General features: G+C 37.2%; 3 protein-coding genes across 5 annotated transcripts in view; 1 reads left to right on the forward strand and 2 right to left on the reverse strand.

Annotated features, from left to right (window-relative positions):
- Positions 1-270: 270 nt before the first annotated feature.
- The window catches only part of LOC149539167 (kelch repeat-containing protein At3g27220-like), a 101,229-nt gene continuing 82,996 nt past the window's right edge, over positions 271-18,503 (forward strand). Inside the window, exon 1 of one of the 2 annotated variants that reach the window (XM_089800494.1) lies at positions 271-704. In XM_089800494.1, coding sequence (XP_089656620.1) covers positions 531-704 — 174 coding nt within the window. In that variant the 5' untranslated portion in view covers positions 271-530. The remainder of the gene's footprint in view (positions 705-18,503) is intronic. The other variant, XM_089800495.1, reaches the window with a different exon arrangement.
- Positions 6,126-7,765, reverse strand: LOC149539168 (uncharacterized). The gene is made up of 3 exons (XM_089800490.1): positions 7,575-7,765; positions 7,032-7,437; positions 6,126-6,897 (listed from the first exon to the last, which is right to left on the reverse strand). Exons 1-3 carry the CDS (start codon positions 7,692-7,694, stop codon positions 6,317-6,319), a joined length of 1,107 nt encoding a protein of 368 aa, XP_089656616.1. The 5' UTR covers positions 7,695-7,765; the 3' UTR covers positions 6,126-6,316.
- Positions 7,934-9,607, reverse strand: LOC149539169 (uncharacterized). 2 transcript variants are annotated; one of them, XM_089800491.1, is made up of 2 exons: positions 8,392-9,607; positions 7,934-8,276 (listed from the first exon to the last, which is right to left on the reverse strand). In XM_089800491.1, exons 1-2 carry the CDS (start codon positions 8,603-8,605, stop codon positions 8,104-8,106), a joined length of 387 nt encoding a protein of 128 aa, XP_089656617.1. In that variant the 5' UTR covers positions 8,606-9,607; the 3' UTR covers positions 7,934-8,103. Both variants share the same exon structure in this region; 1 of them encodes a protein (XP_089656617.1).

Consider the following 18,503-nt stretch of genomic DNA (forward strand, 5'->3'; position numbering starts at 1 on the left):
TCTGCAACATTGAACAACCTTACAAAATATATTCAAATCAAACAATAAGTAAAGATAGTAAATTACACACAAAATGTCGCTACAGATCTCTTGATTTGTAATTGCAATATAGAGATTCTATAACAGCGAGAAATTAAGCTAAAGTCCTTAACATACAACCGATAAAATAAAAATCATTTGACATACAACTGGTAACCTTCTTCAATTCCATTAAAATAAACATTAATACACGAAAACCTACAATTTTTCCCCATACTCTTATTTAAATTTAGACGAGAATGCTCTCGGAAACAAGATCCAATACAAAGTTGCGAAGCAGTCATTAAATAGATAGATAAAATTTTTAACGTCCACGAGGCTAAAATAACCTATGGGACAGTTCTCGCAGTAAACTTGATGTGCATCATCCCTCTGATCCAGAGGCAGTCTTCGTGATATCTCCCCATCAGTTCAATGCAGGTCTACACCGAGATCCAAAGGGTGTATTGCAAGCTTATTACAACAAGAGCAAGATCAAAGCTAGCCTCCACATGGCAAAGCCATTCGCTAAACAGTCTCTTTTGAGATTCATTATTGTAGCCATTTGTGCAGGAATCGTGGTCGTTGTACTATTTACCAACGTCCTCTGGACTTCCTCGTATGGAAACCCTATTTCGAAGCGCTCTGTTCACGAATCTGAACGCCAAACAATAACCATAAACAAGGTAGGCCGATATTTAAATGAAAGCAAAATTTCTACGCTGAGATTTTCATTAGTTTCTGTTTACAATTGCATTTTATCTCTTAAAGGAACACCTGGAACTCGTCATCGTACACGTCACATTTTAGGGCCAATTCTTTTATTACAGCAGAATATTTGCTAGTTAGTTGATCTTAAGGCATGTTCCCGAATGGTTTCTAGTGATATAAAAAATATACAGTCCCTTCGTACCAGTTGCACCGATAATCAGCTTCCTTCAGCTTAATGCTAAGAATACCTATGATAATAAATTCAGGGGGAACATACACCTGCTGTGGGCCTTCAGTTGGTATTTTCAGACAATCAAATCTTGGCAGTGCTTTTTTGTGAGAACTTCTTCGCAAGTGTTGGACTTTGCTTCCTTCATTGTTTTCAAAGATTGGGTAGCTTATTTTTCTTTTTCGAATTTACTCTGTTAACTGGTGACATAAAGATTATACCCAACTGTACAGGGAACTGCCCCAACCTTGCAAATTGAAAAGTCTCAATTGTCTCACCTCGGTTTAGGGTTGAATTTATGATCACCTCTGTGATTGCCTATTGAAAAACGTTGCTTCTACTATAAATTGCCTACTTTTGGGCTTTACAACATCGAGTGAAGAAATCTTGCCTTTGATGCTACCATTGCTATAGTTGTGCTCACCAAAGAGTACTGCAGATCCGATCTTAGTCAGCACTCCCCTGTAAGATATGACAATACCACTGGATAATATTAGGATGTCTGGCATGCAAACTGCACTGTTCCAACCATGCAAATCGATTTAGACTAGCATGAAGCAAACATGTGGTGTTGATTTAGCATAAATCAAGATGGTAATTCATTACACGATGAGTATTGAGAAGAACGATAAAATTTGTATTTGCTATTGTCAGGCATAATTATGCTTCAGATTTGTACAAGACATCTTAACAGAACTCCTCTCATGCTATCCTGATTCCTACTTAATACCATGTTCGCTGACCTATGCGAATATTTAGGCTGTCTGCTTGACATTGTCTACTCCATAGAGTGCAAACAGCATATATGAAACACAAATGAGCTGAACCTATTACACAGTGCTAGTTATTTTGTTATTCTTACAAATCCAAGTAGCTGCACCGTTGGTGAAAAATTCCTATGTAAGAACATACAGAAAACAACGCATATAGGATTAATAGCAGAAGAATTTTATTAATGCAGTTGACAACTCTGACAGTCCATAAAAATGGGATTATTTTAAATAACTTGGATGTTCTACCAAACAGATTTGGATCCTGGAGTCAAGTTGAATGCCTGCTGGATCTTAGACACCAAATCTATCCTGTTGTCGCTTGTGATAATGATGCTTGTGAGGGTTTCCACTCTCCATTACATGCTCTTGGCAGCATCTGTAACTCCCCATAGGTCCTGCTTTCACTATGTTGCTTCTGTGTAATGATAATGATGATGGCTGCTGGAAGGTTTTGTCTGCAGAAACTGCTGTAAGTGCACCGTTGGGGTTTTTGTCCCAGGCATCAACGGCGGAAGCTGTCACTAACAGGAGGAGGTTTTTGGTTTTTTGTGATGTCCAAGATGGTCTCTCTTTCTTCCTAGTACTACTTATAGTCTCCTCAAGCGATCTTGAAGTTATGGTAGTCAATTCTATAATTGGAGGGAACTAACTCACAAACAACCATCAAAATTACTGGCAGCTGACAGACTCATTTTCACCTTCCTTTGCTGAGGGTAAATGCAGGTACCTCTGGTCATGAGTGTGTTTAACATGACAGTGATCTGATTTTGTTGATTACCACTAACTATCTAACTGGCAAATCAAACTTACTGAAAGATTTAGTATTTACCACCTTCTAACTGTTAATCAGGACTTAAGTAGTCAATACTCAGTCTTGTGTGACTATTGACAAATTCAGAGCTATGGATCTTTTGAAAAAGGGGACATTACAAGTCTTAGCCCGAATTCACTTCTTGTCCTCAATCAAGACAATGCTGGGTGATTGAGAAAATCAACTGATTCCCCAAGTGGCAACTTCCTACCACAAGCTTTTCCTCTGTACTTGAACTTGAAGTCAAAACACAGTTTTGCAGTTGTTTCATTCGAGTACCAAGTATATGTTCTGGTACTAGTAACAACTTTACCCCATCATGTAGTGGTGGAAGCTTAGTTGAAGGTGTTAACTTTTCTGCAGGGTCCATAGAAATGGGGTTTTAACTTTTTAGCCCTTGTAATTTTTAAGTAGGCTGCCTATAGGGATGAAACTGAAGAGAAGGCATGCCTTCCACTTCAAAATACCTCTTTGCTGTTAATAATGTTAGCTTGTGTGAAATTGTATCTATATTTTTTGTACCTATAGATTTTTACTCAAGTTCCATATTACATAATTGATTCATTAATTACACACACACACACATATATATATATATATATATATATCTTATTGTTATTATCTTATATATATATATAATATTATACATATATATCTACATGAGATTATGTTGAGAATCAATAGAATGTAATATTAATATTAATTGCATTTCCAAACACACTTGGTATTTACGGTGAAGTGGTTGTCTTTGAGCAAATGAATATAATCACGTAAACACTAACTAATCATCGTGCTTGTCAGATATGAATGAGTTCATCCATCGAGACTGTCCCAGATCATCGTGACTGTTTGGTGACAGTCCTCCACCCGGGCCCTTATATATATGTCATAATCTGCGATGAAGTTTGAACAATTAACACGGCACTCAAACTCTCATATCGCAGATTAATATTTGAACAGCAGTTTTAGTATCATCTCAGTTTTTCTATTTTCCAAACTCATTAACCATTCAACAATCAGTATTAAAAGATTATAGTGTAAGCAGTTCTTCACTCTGATTCAAATCCTGCATATTCTAAATCTATTGAAATTGAGATTTACACCAATAAGAAGACCTCAGCATATTAAAACTTTACATGGTATCAGAGCCAAATTGGTTGAGAAATCTCAATTTTGAATGGAAGGAAGAAATAGTGGCAAATAACATCAGAGTGGAAGATAGACTTGAAGGTGCATCAAATTTCTTCTCTTGGAAAACCTGTATCATTACAATTCTAGAAGAACTGGAACTTGAAGAATACATTGAAAAAGATATCCCAATACCTCAAGATGAAACCGGAAAACTCACCTGGAAAAGACGTAATAATAAAGCAAGAAAAATCATTGTTGATTCAGTTAAAGATCACATCCTTCCTTCTATATCAGAGATCAAAAGTGCATATGAAGTATTCAAGACCATAAAAAATACATTTGAGATAAATAACTCAAGTAGACTAATCACCTTAAAATCTCAATTACTGAATACCAAAATGGAAAAAGGAGAGAAAATTTCTGAAACAAAGAAACAATTATCTTCCATTGGAAACAAAATAGAAGATCAAGAACTTTCATTAATAGCTCTAAGAGGGCTTCCAGTGTCTTGGGATACCTTCATACAAGTAGTAAGTAGACCTTCAATTCCTACATTTGATTAGTTGAAAAATGAATGCATAGCAGAAGAATCAAGGTTAATCTCCAAAGGGATCACTTCAAATCAAGAGGGAAAGAATCAAGCTCTGCACACTGTCTCGAATAAATGAAAGAGAAAATTCAGTAAAAGAAAATTCAATAATAATAAAAAGAATTTTAATAAAGATCATTCTCATGTTAAGTGTTATAAGTGTGAGAAGATAGGACACACCTTCAGAAACTGTCCAGAAAGAGAGAAAATTCTAGCCTCCCTTGCTGAAACAAAGGAAGATGAAAATCAACTATACTATTCTGCACTTTCAAGTGAAGTAAATTCAAATAAAGAAGCTTGGATCGTAGATAGTGGTGCATCCCGTCACATCTCTGGATTTAGAGATATGTTTGATACATTTGGAACTTATATCACTGAAGGAGTTACAATTGGAGACAATTCTACCTATCCTGTAAAAGGTATTGGGACATGTTCTATAAAATTAAAAGATGGAACTACACTTAAAGATGTTTTATTTGTACCGGGCATAAAAAGAAACCTAATTTCTATCTCAATTCTAACCGATGATGGATATCATGTCACCTTCAACAAAGACAAAGTACTATATTGGCCTAATAACTCAAATATGAAAAGTGCTATTATCATAGGGTTCCAGATTTGGAACATTATATAGATTAAGCAATATTCAAACTCAAGCCCTTAGTCTTGAAACATCCAATGTTAATGAATTATGGCATAGATGACTTGGGCACATTGGGTTTAGTTCACTTCCAAATTTAGATAAGATAACTTCTGGTACTCCTAAACTAGACTCATCTCATATAGGAACTTGCAAAGGGTGTGCTCTAGGGAAAATCATAAAAAAACCTTTTCCCTCTAGTGAACATAAATCAAAATAAGTCTTGGAACTAGTCCACTCAGACCTTTGTGGACCCATGCCCACACCTTCTCTAGGAGGTTTCCTTTATTACATATCCTTCATTGATGATTTTTCTAGGAAGACCTGGATCTATTTCTTAAAAGTCAAAGAATCAAATGAAGTTCTATCAAAATTCAAAACCTTCAGAGCATTAGTAGAAAATCAGACAAGTCAAAGGATCAAAACATTAAGATCAGACAATGGAGGAGAATGTACATCTGATATCTTCAAAAGTTTTTGTAATTCTGTTGGGATTAAGAGGGAGTATACAGTACCTTATAATCCTCAACAAAATGGAGTCGTAGAAAGGAAAAATAGAACCATCATTGAAGCTGCAATAGCTATGTTACATGATCAAAATATGCATGCCTCATTTTGGGCAAAAGCTTCTAAGACTGCAGTATACATTCAAAACAGATGTCCACATTCATTCCTAAAAAATACCACACCTGAAGAAGTCTTCTTAGGGACCAAACCAGATTTGAGTCATCTGAGAATATTTGGATGTCCAGTATAAATTCACATACCCAAAGAAAAGAGGACTAAACTTGAACCTTCTAGGAAGAGAGGTATATTTATAAGATATAGTGAAAATTCCAAGGGTTATAGAATTTATACTCCTAGACAAAGATCATTTGAAATAAGTAGAGATGTAATTTTTGAAGAGGATTTTGCCTTAAAACCATAGAAACGTGAATCGGAATCGGATCGGAATCGGCAAGGCCGAATCGAATTGTGAATCGGCAATGAATCGGCAATGAATTGGCGATGAATCGGCAAATTTGAAAAAACCCTTTAAATTTAAAGATTTTAACAATTTAAAACTTATTTCATGCACCCTTTATTGAATATAACTTAAGCACACTATAACATCATCAAATAGAAGTTAAAACTTAACATACATAAACATGAAACATAAAATCCATCACATACGTAACTATGTTATCTAAGATTCTAAAATGTAAATTGTAGGCTAGCTGAAGTAAATAGAAATCAAATGATCATAATGATTTAAATCATAGAATGTATGTAAGATGATCCATAAGACATCAAATCATAAATTTATGTAAGAATCTAAGATGAAGATCCATGAAAGTTTGAAACTTTGAAACATATGTCTATCAATGATTCAGTATCAATATCTGTAAACAAAATATAAAAACAAGGCTCCAGCTCAAGCCTCAGGCTCATAGTCATCATCATCCTCAACATCATCCTCAAGCTCGGCTACAGCCTCAGCCTCAGCCTCTGAGTATCCAGTCTGCCTAGTAGCAAGGCGTCTAATGTAGGTCCTAGAGGACTGTCGAGCCATATCTCCCGCATATAAGATGGGCTCACGAATGTCGCTAGGGCCTGTGTCTGTGCGTGCACGTGTGCGTCTACCAATGCCTGAAGAACGTGCTCTAGCTGCCTCAGCCTCTATATCCACCTGGTCAATCCACGCACGGTCTTCCTCAGTGAAGACTGGATCTACAACCTCTGTGAGCCACTCTGATTTTGGATCAATCTCCTCCAGAATGATCGGAGAGGAGTCAGTGCCCAAAATCTGTCTGATCCTAAGACGGAGGTTGTAATGAACGAAGACAAGATCATTCAACCTCTGCACTGTCAACCTGTTTCTCCTCTTCGAGTGGATGTGCTCGAACATGGACCAACTGCGCTCACATCCAGAAGCGCTGCTTGGCTGACTCAGAATACGAATGGCAATTTTTTGAAGTTTTGGGGTTGTGGCCCCAAACATTTGCCACCATCTATCTGAAATAAGGGAAAATAAAAATAATTAGTCTCATTTACAAATTACAAATTACAAGTTAACTCTAAAATTACATAATCAACTTTAAGTTTAGAATCTAGATTCATGAACATTGAATATATTATTTAATTTTTACCTGGCTGTATTGTTTCCCGAGCATCTATGGCTACCCTGCTAGAGAAAAGTGGCCCTTCTTTATTATTGAACTTATCAAGCTCAATAATTGTAGCACTGCTATCCTCATCAGTACTCAACCTCTGGATCACTGTATATAATCCGGTGAGAACCTCCTCATCCGCCTTGAAGTCAGGACGGAAACGAAATGCCGAATTCAAAAAGTAAGCTGCTGCATGGATGGGTCTGTGGAGCTGATTCTGCCATCTCCTATCAATGATGTCCCAAATAGGGGCATACTTCTCCTGCACTCCTGCATACTGAGCTCTAATGGCCTCCTTGGCCCTATCCATGCCCTCATATATGTAGCCCATAGAGGGCTTCTCCCCATCAGCAGTTCGTAGGAGAGATACAAGAGGCTCAGTGGCCTACATATAAAGTAAAACAAAAATTTGAGTCAAAACTTAAACATAGAATAATTCAATAATATAAGGTAAAACTAAATCATTAAACAATTAGCATAGTAAACTGTAAAATATTAAATGTTAAATTGCAATAAAATTACCTTAAGTATTTCTCTAGCAGGTTTCCAAAAACCATCATCATCAAATATGCAATCCACCACATCTATCCTTGCAGTGGTCGTAGCATAGGAAGATGAAATCCACTCCCGCCCAACAAACATGCTCCTCAAATCATCCCTTGATGTCAACAAGGACTGCAAGGTGATGAAATTCGAGGCAAACCTCGTGATCCCTGGATGAGCTAACTCTTTGTCTCCTGTGTACTTCCTCATTGTGCTAAGGACAAATGAATGATTCTAAATAAACTTACATATGTTTTTTGCCCTTTCCACACATGACTTGACCCACTCAAGTTTGCCAATTTCCTCCAACATGAGGTCAAGGCAGTGTGTTGCACAAGGGGACCAAAATATGGTGGGGTGCCTCTCCATCAAAAGTTTGCCTACAACAATTTTAAGATAATTAGAAATTCAAATTTCAAACATGTTAGAACTTAGAACTTAGGAAACTTAGAAATTCTAAGTTAGAATTAGAAAAAGTTCAAAATTCAAATAAATTTATTTTCAAAACTTAAAAAGTTAAAAGTTTACTTGCAGCAACATAACTTGCTGCATTATCCGTCACCACTTGCACCACATGTTGTTCCCCCACCTCTGCTATAACTTCCTCAATAACCTCACATAAGTATGTGGCGTTTTTTACATGAGCAGAAGCATCAATGGATTTGAGGAACATGGTATATCCTACAAGTAACAAAACAACAAATTATAATTACTATTAGCAATCAACAAATCAAAATTTGAAATAGTCAATCACGATTCAAAATTATGTATGTAGGAAAGTAGAATGATCAATCACCTCCACAGGATACAAGAAAATTGAGGAGTGTTCTTCCCCTCCTATTTGTCCAACCATCAGTCATGATGGTGCAACCCTTTTCGATCCACTCCTTTCGGTTGTCCTCAAGCTCATGCCTCATATCCTCAACCATTTCCTCCAGGAGGTATCCACTCAACTCAGCCTCAGTTGGGGCTTTAAACCCTGGACCACAAATGGCAACTGCATCTATCATGTTCTGCCAATAAGGAGTCCTATCACAAATAGATAATGATATTGATTAGAAATTTAGATGTCAAAAACTAAAATCATAAAACAAGTAGATATAATTAAAGTTTTACTTTTACTTTTAACTTTAACTTTGAAGATAACAAAGAAAAAAGAATCAATTACGTGGCTGCAATAAATGGAATGTTGCAAAAGTACCAGAATTTGCAAATCTCTTTTCTGGCAGCATCATGAATCTCCTTGTTCAAACCCATGCCCTCAAGCGTGGGTTGGGAGCCAGGAGTAGTGCGGGGCACAAAGTAACTATCCATTCTGCTTTTCCGCACTCTAGGCCGCAATAGGTTGGTGTTGGACTCTGTCTCAGTATGAGACCGACTACCACTAACACTCACATGAGCACTAGCACTAGGATGAAAAGGAGGCCTAGAAGAACCCTCCCCAACACAACCTACGGATGCGGAAGCTGATGCAGATGCACTTGCAGATGTAGATGCGGTTGCGGATGTGGGAGCACGGGAGCCAATACCTCTTAACCCTTCAAGTTGCATTTTCTTAGTCAACTTGTCTTGTTCAATTTTTTCTAATGCCACTAAACAAGAGCGTTTTGCCTCAGCGGTTTGTTGAGTGCAAACTGTGACATCATGGCCAGGTATGCCAGCAATGTGGTATTTCAATCTATAGATACCTCCCGAATTTATTTTTTCTTTGCAAAATATACATTTTGTTTGATATTTGGTTCTCCCAGGAAACTCTTCATTATATTTCCAGCATTCATCTTTTTTACCCATTGTGGAAATTGGAAAATGAAAGCAAAGGGCTGCTGCAATAAAAAAATTCATGTAAAAAATCAAAGTTTGCAACTAATAAACAAAAACTACAAAACAACAAACCCTAGTTTGCAATTTAGTAAAACTAAAAATAAAAAACATTCAAGATTTGCAAATGAAGTTTGAACACTAAAAAAATTTAACAAAAAATGCATACTACACTAACATGCAAAAAAAAAACCAACACTTACCTCTTGCAAATGAGTTGAGGAGTGTTGATATTGACTCCTTAATGCTCCCAATGCAATTTATGGCCTCCCCAAATGGACTTCTGATCTCTTTGGTGCTCTTCCTTCTTGCCGGTTGGAAACCTATGGATTCTCTTTTCTCTTCTTCTCTCTCGCTCTTCCTCTCTTCTACTCATACTAAGCAAATAGAAGGCTCTTTAGGGTTATAACAAAGAGGAAAGTCAACTTAGAAAGCAAATAAAACATGTGTTTTTTTTTAAAAATTGAACTTTCTATCCTTGCTGCCGCGGCCGATTTCTGGAGATTCACGATGGTGATTTTGGCGATTTTTGCCATGAATCGCCGATTCAGGCAATTCACACGAAAAAATCGCCACCAGCGATTTCCGATTCCAAAAAAATCGGGAGCCATGAATCTTATCGCGATTTCGGCGATTTCGGCGATTTCATGGCGATTTTTGGAACTATGCTTAAAACTTTCAACCGGCATAGAAGATGAACCAATCTCAGATGATGAGGAAATTAGACAAACTGAAAATCAAAGGGAGCACACACCTGAAGAGAGAGAACTAGACATAACTAATGGGAAGAAAAGACCATTATGGGCTAGGAAGATGCTTGAAGAAAACAATGTGGAACCAGATGAGATCTCAAAAGAAAACAAGAGAACTTGAAATCAATCATGTTACATTGCTCTTATAACTGAGCTAAACAAAACTGAACCATCAACAACTGAAGAAGCCCTAAAGTCACAAGAGTGGAAAGATGCCATGGTAGAAGAATACAATTCCATAATTCAGAACAATGTTTGGGATATTGTAACTAGGCCTAAAGACAAAACAGTTATATCTTCAAAATGGTTATACAAAATCAAATATGCCGCTGATGGAAGTATTGAAAAACCCAAAGCTAGATTTGTTGCTTGAGGATTTTCTCAAAAAGCTAGGATTGACTATGAAGAAACTTTTGCTCTAGTAGCTCGTTACACTTCTGTAAGAACAATTATTGCAATTGCAGCATCAAAAGGATGGAAGATTCATCAAATGGATGTAAAAACTGCATTCCTAAATGGGGTCATTAATGAAGAAGTCTACATAGAACAACCTGAAGGGTTCACCGTAAAAGATAAAAAATTATATGTATGTAAACTCAAGAAAGCACGCTATGGTCTCAAACAGGCCCCTCGAGCTTGGTATGAAAGGATAGATAACTACCTATCCAAACTTGGATACTCAAAAAATGAAGCCGACTCTAACATATACTTCAAAACTACAAATGATGGAATGGTAATACTTGTTCTATATGTTGATGACTTGCTAATCACAGGTGATGACAAATTAATTGAAAAATGTAAACAAGATCTGATAGCTGAATTTGAAATGAAAGATTTAGGGTCACTACACTGCTTCTTGGGATTAGAAGTTAATCAGAAGAAAGACTACATTTTCTTACATTAAGGAAAGTACACTCAAGATATTCTGACTAGATTTGGAATGATGGATAGTAAGCCCTTATCTACTTCGATGGAAACAAACTTACACAAGCTAAAAGAAGAAGCATCAAAATCTGAGGACATTGATCCTACTCTCTTCAGACAAATAATTGGATCTCTTATGTATCTTGTGAATTCCAGACCCGACATATGCTATGCTACAAATGTCCTTAGTCATTTTATGTGTAAACCTAAGAAGATTCATCTTATGGCTGCAAAACATATATTAAGATATTTACAAGGATCTATTGGCTTTGGATTAAAGTATGAAAATGTTGAGATAAATTTGGAAGGATATACTGACTCAGATTGGGCAGGTTGTTCCTCTAACCGCAAGAGCACTACAGGTTGTTGCTTCAGTCTTGGGTCAGCCATGATATCCTGGTTCAGCAAAAAACAAGTAGTTGTTGCCTTGAGTTCTACCGAAGCTAAGTACGTAGCCGCTTCCATGGGAGCACGTGAAGCAGTTTGGTTAAGGAAACTACTATTTGGGCTATTTGGAAAACCTCTAAAACCAACAATGATTCATTGTGATAATCAAAGTTGTATAAAGCTGTCAGAAAATCTAGTTTTTCACAATCGATCAAAGCATATTGAGACTGCCTATCACTACATAAGAGACATGGTTGGCAGAGACATCATTAAATTAAGTTATATTAGTACAAATGAACAGAATGCTGATATGTTCACCAAACCTCTTGCGAAGTTGAAAATTGTGTACTTCCGAGGAAAACTTGGTATGACATTATTGTAAATGCATTTATTATCTAATATTCATGAATTCAAATTATTTTTTTGCTTGCAAGCTTGTATTGTGAAAAGTGACGACTTTTCTTGTGAAAGGTGACGACCTTTCGTGTGTTCTAATCCTATTATAAAGTGACAACTTTATTTTAGTTGATCTATCTTCAAACAATGGTTGAATTTGGTGTTATCCTTGTTCTTTGGACTGGATTTTGCTGGACACATTGATAACCTTCATGGGTCTTTTGGGCGATAGCCGGACACCATGAAAACCCATTGTTTTGATAGTTTGGGTTATCTTTGTTCTTTGGGTCGGATTCTGTCGGACACATTGATAACCTTCATGGGTCTTTTGGGCGATAGTTGGACACCATGAAAATCCATTATGTTTTCTTTCTTCTTTCTCTTTTTTTTCAGTTTAAAATATAATGATGATTACACCTTATTGTGTAAGTTAAAATTAATTCAATTTCCCTTGCTAAAGAGGGAGTGTTAAGAATATTAGCTTGTGTGAAATTTTATCTATATTTTTTGTACCTATAGATTTTTACTCAAGTTCCATATTACATAATTGATTCATTAATTATATATATATACATATAATATTATATATATATATAGATATCTTATTGTTATTATCTTTTATATATATATATATATAATATTATACATATATATCTACATGAGATTATGTTGAGAATCAATAGAATGTAATATTAATAATAATCGCACTTCCAAACACACTTGGTATTTACGGTGAAGTGGTTGTCTTTGAGCAAATGAATATAATCATGTAAACACTAACTAATCATCGTGCTTCTCAGATATGAACGAGTTCATCCATCGAGACTGTTCCAGATCATCGTGACTGTTTGGCGACAGTCCTCCACCCGTGCCCTTATATATATGTCATAATCTGCGATGAAGTTTGAACAATTAACATGGCACTCAAACTCTCATATCGCAGATTAATATTTGAACAGCAGTTTTAGTATCATCTCAGTTTTTCTTTTCCGAACTCATTAACCATTCAACAATCAGTATTAAAAGATTATAGTGTAAGCAGTTCTTCACTGTGATTCAAATCCTGCAAAGTCTAAATCTATTGAAATTGAGATTTACACCAATAAGAAGACCTCAGCATATTAAAACTTTACATTTGCATGACATCAATCGGCTTAATTTTTTGATGATTGCATAAACCTGCCAAAACCTGCATGCTTTGCTCAATGTAGTCTCTTGCTGCAGAAACCTGTGTCTTAGGAATTGCCAATTCTACAAAAGTTGGTGCATCCTAACCATACAGTGCCATGAAAAGGGATATCTTGATGGACATTTGGTAACTAATATTGTGGAAATACTTTTGTACTTTGAGTTTATAACCATCACAGCCAAGCTAACTAGTAATCAGTCATAAAGCTGCTCAATTTTCCGTCAACACATTTGTTCACTTTTTTTTGTTTGCCCATCCTTGTAGTGGTGATAATTGGTACTGGATGCCAATTTGTCTCTGTCAACTCAAATATTCTTGCCAGAAGACAGTCATGAAGCATGCATCTCTATCATTGACCATGGCGTGTGGTGATTCATGCAATCAAAAGATCTCCTTGGAGCTTTAAATTCATTAGGAACCAAAAAAAATTGGACAAACTTTGTCAATTGATCAACAACTACAAAGATGCAATTCACTCTTCCTGCTTGAGGCAAACTTGTGATGACATCCATTGATATGGAATCTAATATCTGTTAATGAAAGGGGATTTACTGCAGTAAACCTACAGGTTATGTGGTTTTGTCTTTCATCCTTTGACAAATTCCACACTTTCATGTATATTTGATATTACAACACATTCTCTTTTAGGGCCTTCCAAGCATATCTATTCTGAACTAGTAATCAGTCATAAAGCTCCTCAATTTTCCGTCAACCTGTTTGTTCACCTTTTTTTTGTTTGCCCATCCTTGTAGGGGTGATAATTGATACTGGATGCCAATTTGTCTCTGTCAACTCAAATATTCTTGCCAGAAGACAGTCATGAAGCATGCGTCTCTATCATTGACCATGGCGTTTGGTGATTCATGCAATCAAAAGATCTCCTTGGAGCTTTAAATTCATTAGGAACCAAAAAAAAGTGGACAAACTTTGTCAATTGATCAACAACTACAAAGATGCAATTCATTCTTCCTGCTTGAGGCAAACTTGTGATGACATATTGATATGGAATCTAAATTCTGTTAATGAAAGGGGATAGACTGCAGTAAACCTACAGGTTATGTGGTTTTGTCTTTCATCCTTTGACAAATTCCACACTCTCATGTATATTTGATATTACAACACATTCTCTTTTAGGGCCTTCCAAGCATATCTATTCTGAACTTGTCTATACGTTTTTAAAAATCTAGTGTGACTGGCAAGTAGGGAATCCTCAAATAGTACAATAATTTTCTATCTTAGCTTTTCAAGCACTACAAAAACTGTCCTTATAAACAATATCATTCTTCACTTTGTATCTGTCAAGCTTGTGCGAGGTAATGATTTTACCCCTGTTGTTAGTGGATCCTTGTCATACACGCTAACAACTCCATTCAATCAAAATTTGCTGAAGAAATGATCAATAATTGAGTGTAGAATGGATATCAACCAGAATAATATAACATAAATTTAAGTGTGCAGAGATCAACAAAACATTTAATACAATTATTATATGTGCCAATGTATGCGAGGGAATCCATATACTTTATTGATTGCCAAAAACAACCAGTACATCATTCATTTTCCAAAGTTCTTAAATAGAGGTCGGTTAGTTAGGAAGACCAACTGACACATCCCCTCGCTAGCAGCTACCCAACCCAAACTAACTATCTTTAATTACAACATTGTATTATTAGACCCTACATCTATCCCCCACCCAAAAATAAACTATACTTCAAGAAGTAGAGTGGGAAAATGTCCCTCGATTGGAGCCTCAGTGGCGAAAATGCTATAACTCCCGTTCCATAGCCATGTGCTTAGCTTGAACTCCTTGAAGTAGGTGCAAGGCGTCCATTCGATCCTTTTCTGCGTCTACCAATTTGGCTTCCAAAGTTGCTTTCTCAACCTGCCATTCTGCTTCCTTTTGGGTTGTCAAATTTTCTTTTTCTTCTAGTCACCTAGTCAAGTACTTTTCTTGCCGTAGTGCTGGAAGGTGCCTTAAAATGCTTCCTCCATCTGGGCTAGTTTTTGTATGAGAAATGGTTGCTCAAGTGTCATGGGAATAGTATGTTCGGTTTGTCATATTACTGCCGCCTGGTCATGCTTGACTCCACTTTGCATGAGTAATTTCTAGTTTGTATAGCAGTTTGTCTGCATAAATGCCACTATGACTTTGCTGCATTGATGATGGCTTCTAAATCCTCCCCCTGAGCCTATTCCATGATCTCCTTAGTGGCCCGCTCCATGTCTTGTAACTCCTTAAGGAAGTTTTCATCTTTTTCTTCAAATGAAGGCGTTGCTATTCTTGCTATTGGTTCTAAGAGCTTCTCGTTAGGTTCCACTCGGTTCTCTGTCTCTATTCGGAAGGGAGTTAGTGAAGGGGGAGGTATCATTTCAAATTTGCCCAAGAATTTATTTGCTTCTGCCAACAACAATGTGTCCTTATCTTGTGCTACTGGCATACTTGTACTTGTTTTCTCCATGTACTGCTTGCCCTGTACGTCCTTCTTGCCAGCAAAGTGAACCAACAGGGCAATTGGTTAAGCCACCTCAATGCCTTCTGGTGTTGCCAATCTAACGCTATGTGCAATCTTCTTGTGGCATCGAAGATCTATCATCTTAGTGTTAGGCAACTAGCTTGGAGAAACGAAGTTCACTAGAATAGAAATACATTTCACACCCCATTGCGGAAGTAGCTGTTCACCTGCTTGCATCCCCTCTCCTGTACGGACTCCTTCTACAACCTCCTCCATATTCTCTTCTATACCAGCACCATCATTCTCCCTATGAGTGCCCTCTGTACCACCCTTTGTACTAGTATGAACTTCCTATACTCCTTCATACGACCCACTGTACGACCTTCATGGTCTCCTTCTTACATTCCACCTTCATGTACTACTTCTGTACGACCACCTGCATGAGTGTCCTCCTCCGTACGACCACCTTCCTGTGCTTTCTCCTTAATACGACCACCTTCTTGTACCTTATCCTTCGTATGACGCAGCAATGTACATGTACTTCCAAGTGGCTCCCCATGGATTTCTATAACTGCATATGGTAGTGAGCCTTCATCTGGTGGTAAAAATGTGACTTCACCAAGTGTGACCTTGAGATGGCTTAGCTGAAAGTCTTCTTTGTCTGATTCATCGGAAAAAAATGCCCCTATAGTGGTCTCTTCTCTGTCTAAACTCTCATCTTCTCCATCTATAGTTTCTTTTTCCTAGGCTCTCCCCCTCCAGGGCCCATTCCAAAGACATCAAGATGAAACCAGCAGGCCATGGTTGGTTTATAGGGTTCCATTCTACTTGCTGGTATGAACGTCCTCCTATGCTTTGGGGCTACCTGTGTTCGTACCACTTCCAAGAACAATGTTATGGAATGATGGGGCATGTAGAAAGCTTTATGTTTTAATTGCAAAAATTCCCTCAACCTTTCTAAGAGGACTTTCGCCCAATTATAAATCCTTCCCATATTTAATCCATTTACTATGGGTAGCATCGAGATGGCAATATCAATTGTGCGACTTCCACTAGTGAGGGTTTTCTGAAAATATTGGATCACGAACTTGTGCCCCTTTTGTTATATCCAGCCACCATGGTTCGCAACACAAATTTAAATTCCTTTAAGTAAAAAATGGGTATAAAAATTATTTTATCTACCTCTTCTTTTCGTAATGCCTCCTTGAGTACATGGCTCTCCTCTGCATTTTCCCACCACGTTCGACACTCCCTCCTTGCTACACTTTCGAATGTGACATTTACAACTGTGATGTTCTCTGCATTTTTCCCTTTGTCCTTCTTAGTAGCCATTTTTCTCACCTGCAAAACCTTGTCCTTTCTAGAATCAAGAACCTTCCCTCTGCTTGGGTTTCCAATACTTGTCTTTACCTTCATGTGATTCTTGTTAAATACTCTAACTGTGCTTGTGACTTTAGTCCTTGCGTTGTCTCTTTCCTTGTAATTATCTTCTACCATGTGTCTCTTGTTGATCTTCTTGTATCCTTCCTCCGCAACGATTTTCTGATCCGTACGACAATCTGCCTTAGTGAGTCTGTGTTCATAGGTTGTCTTTGCCCGCATGCCAGTTTCCCTCGTTTGTACCTTCGGACACCAGACTCTTTGTACCTGTACAACAATGGTAGCCTTCGGACGACAACACTTCCTTCCAAGTTGTCTTCCAACGAAAACCCTTCTATGACACCCTATTCGTACTTGCAATCTAGTCGCAACCCTTGTACAATTTCTAGCCCCTTGAATTTGTACGCTGAAAGTTTCATGTACATACTCTAGTTTTCCTCATCCAACCTCCCTATTTGTTCCTACGGTGTCTCGTATGTTGGAGGCTTCAATACGTACGCTCGAATTCCCCTTGCCTCATGTTTGCTATTTTTTTCTCCTTCATTGTAACCGTGTATGCTAAAGGCTTCAATGTGTACGCTTCATATTCCCCTTGCGTCACATACATTATTTTTTGCTCCTTGTACATTGCTTTTTGGTCCTCTTGCTCGTACGCTACTCTTTGATCCCCATATACTTCCCTTGGACTCTTCCATTAGACATTCAATCCACTGCTTTGTATGTAAATGGACAGTGACAGGGTTTGTATTTTGGAAAATTATTGGAGATCTTCACCCAAGAATGCAAGTGCATATCCATGCTTTCATCATTCATGTTCAATCCATTTTCTGTACATCCAAACTTCATATTCCTTCATATGCAATCACATTCTACAAACCCGATCAGATATTTACCTCAAGTAAGAATGATGAATCTTTACCACATGTAATTACCTCTCATGAACCCAATTTTGGTGAAAGATCACACTTTTAAATACAAAAATTCTTATATTGCACACATCCATATGCTTCCAACTTACATTCTTTGCCATTCAAAACAAAAGCCCCATTTTGCCTAGATGTCTTCCATCATCCTAAACCCAATTTTGGTCATTTTTGCCCAAAATACAAGTTGAGTGTTCAATAAGTATCTAATCCATATTTCGAACACCCATCCCTCATGGATTTGTCATTGTAACTCGAATCCCAAAGTTTTTAGGGATCCAATCTCATTGGAAGATGTTTTCTTCTTCATGTTGCAGCACACTCTTAAGATATGTCATAATTTTCTCAAAGGATAGAGATATCCAATAAAAAAGATATGTTTTGAATGCAAAGAAGCGACATTCATTTGGTCTTCACTTTCCTAATGGCTTCCCTAGAGCCTAAGTTCGTGTGGATATGTGCCAAGGCACTTTGATCAACAAAAAAGAGAGAGAGGGAAATCAATTGAAGATGCTGATGGGAACACTGTTCTAGGTTTACATTCGAGCAACATTGAAAAGGTTCTCAAAGTGTCAAAAGTTCTAAAATGTGTAAATCTGACAAAGGAGAATTGACAACTGATCATATCAAGTTTTTAAAAGACAATTGGGAATTCATCAAAGAGAATACAATGGCGTAGAATACAG

This window comes from Cupressus sempervirens, chromosome 9 (genome assembly GCF_028749045.1).
Source record: "Cupressus sempervirens isolate cs-2001-9-10 chromosome 9, ASM2874904v1, whole genome shotgun sequence".
Taxonomy (NCBI): Eukaryota; Viridiplantae; Streptophyta; class Pinopsida; order Cupressales; family Cupressaceae; genus Cupressus; species Cupressus sempervirens.

Coding starts and splice junctions, on each gene's coding strand:
- LOC149539168 (XM_089800490.1), bottom strand. CDS start 7,694: ATGTTTGTTGGGCGGGAGTGGATTTCATCTTCCTATGCTACGACCACT. Junction 7,438..7,574: donor CTGCTAGAGAAATACTTAAG/GTAATTTTATTG, acceptor CTTTATATGTAG/GCCACTGAGCCTCTTGTATC. Junction 6,898..7,031: donor TCGGGAAACAATACAGCCAG/GTAAAAATTAAA, acceptor CCCTTATTTCAG/ATAGATGGTGGCAAATGTTT.
- LOC149539169 (XM_089800491.1), bottom strand. CDS start 8,605: ATGATAGATGCAGTTGCCATTTGTGGTCCAGGGTTTAAAGCCCCAACT. Junction 8,277..8,391: donor TTTTCTTGTATCCTGTGGAG/GTGATTGATCAT, acceptor TGTTACTTGTAG/GATATACCATGTTCCTCAAA.